The 1205-nt window shown below is 65.8% G+C and overlaps 1 protein-coding gene across 1 annotated transcript in view; it reads right to left on the bottom strand.

Moving 5' to 3' along the window:
- EIF1B (eukaryotic translation initiation factor 1B) overlaps positions 1-300 on the bottom strand; it is a 2644-nt gene extending 2344 nt beyond the window's left edge. Inside the window, exon 1 of the mRNA XM_004708562.4 lies at positions 56-300. Within this exon, the coding sequence (XP_004708619.1) occupies positions 56-86 (31 nt within the window). The 5' untranslated portion in view covers positions 87-300. The remainder of the gene's footprint in view (positions 1-55) is intronic.
- Between the last annotated feature and the right edge of the window lie 905 nt (positions 301-1205).

The raw sequence follows: 1205 nt of genomic DNA, 5'->3' as shown, positions 1-1205 counted from the left end.
GCGGGCACACGGGCGAGAGGCGCGCCGGGGAGGGGGCGGCGGCACGGGCTCTTACCGAAAGATTGGAGGTTCTGGATAGTGGACATGCGATACTAGTGTGAGGCCGGCGAGGGGATAAAATGCCTGCGGGGCCCGCCCGGATCACCGTGTCAGGACGCTGCAGTGGCGAGAAAACGGAAATCAACGAGGGGACGGCTTCGCCCCGGGGATGGGATGCCACTGGAGCGTCTGCGGCGGCGGGAGCCCGGAGGAGGCAGGCGGAGGCAAGGAGAGGCGCAGGAGGCGGAGGAGGAGGCGGAGGAAGAGGCGGCGGCGACGGAGGGCAGGACCCGACCGAGGAGGCGGCGCTGCGGCTTCTCCCACAAAATGGCCGACCGAGACTATTTAGCCGCGCCCGCCGCCCCGCCCACGGGGCCCGCCCCGCGCCACGCATCCTGGGACTTGTAGTTCCGCCGAGGCGACCGAGCCCGGAGCGCAGAGCGCCCTCGGGACCTCCGGGACCACAATTCCCGGCGGGGAGCGCGTCGGGCGGCTAGCACGGGTGGGCGGGGCGGCCTGTCCGTCCGGTCGGGAGCGCCGCGCTGCAGACCCGGCAGAAGCAGCAGCCTGGAGCCGCGGCTTGCGCTCCCCTCTGGCTCCCGTGCCCTTTCTCCAGTGGTACCCTCCACCGGTGATGGGGTTTGGAGGGAGAATCCCATCGGTCACCGTGGAAACGTCGGGCAGTGCAAGTTAAGATCGAAAGGCAAGCGCTGAATGAGCCCGCAAGCCCCGGCTTCCAACTCCACGGCCACTCCTCGTCACCTGCGGGATCGGATCGAAATTCCAGCTCCTGGTTCAGGAGGGTGTTGGTCTCCCTTTAAGTTCGCGGTGGGCGTCCTCCGCTTCCTCCCAGGCCCCGCCTCCGTTGGGCTGACCTCTCATGCTCAAATGTTAAGCGGCAGGTCCGTTTCGTTGGCGTTTGATGCTAGGGCCTAACCCACAGGGTTTGTCTTGGGAGTTCTTCGAGGGAGATGCAGTGCTAGCAAGCTCCAGGTGATGCTGATGGCCTGCATCAGGGACCAGCCTGAGAACCTAGCGTCTGCCGGGATCTGGCATCTAGTGGAAGCCAGGTGTTTCCACCAAACGTGCCACTTCACCTTGCGTTCCATAAAGTTGAACACGGGCCCATGAACAGTTAACCCCAAACCGAGCTCGCCGCCATAGAG

This window comes from Echinops telfairi, unplaced genomic scaffold (assembly GCF_000313985.2).
Source record: "Echinops telfairi isolate 266 unplaced genomic scaffold, ASM31398v2 ScPeMD7_4225;HRSCAF=4972, whole genome shotgun sequence".
Taxonomy (NCBI): domain Eukaryota; kingdom Metazoa; phylum Chordata; class Mammalia; order Afrosoricida; family Tenrecidae; genus Echinops; species Echinops telfairi.
The sequence above is the reverse complement of the archived record's forward strand: the minus strand, read 5'-3'. Positions and strand labels throughout refer to the sequence as shown.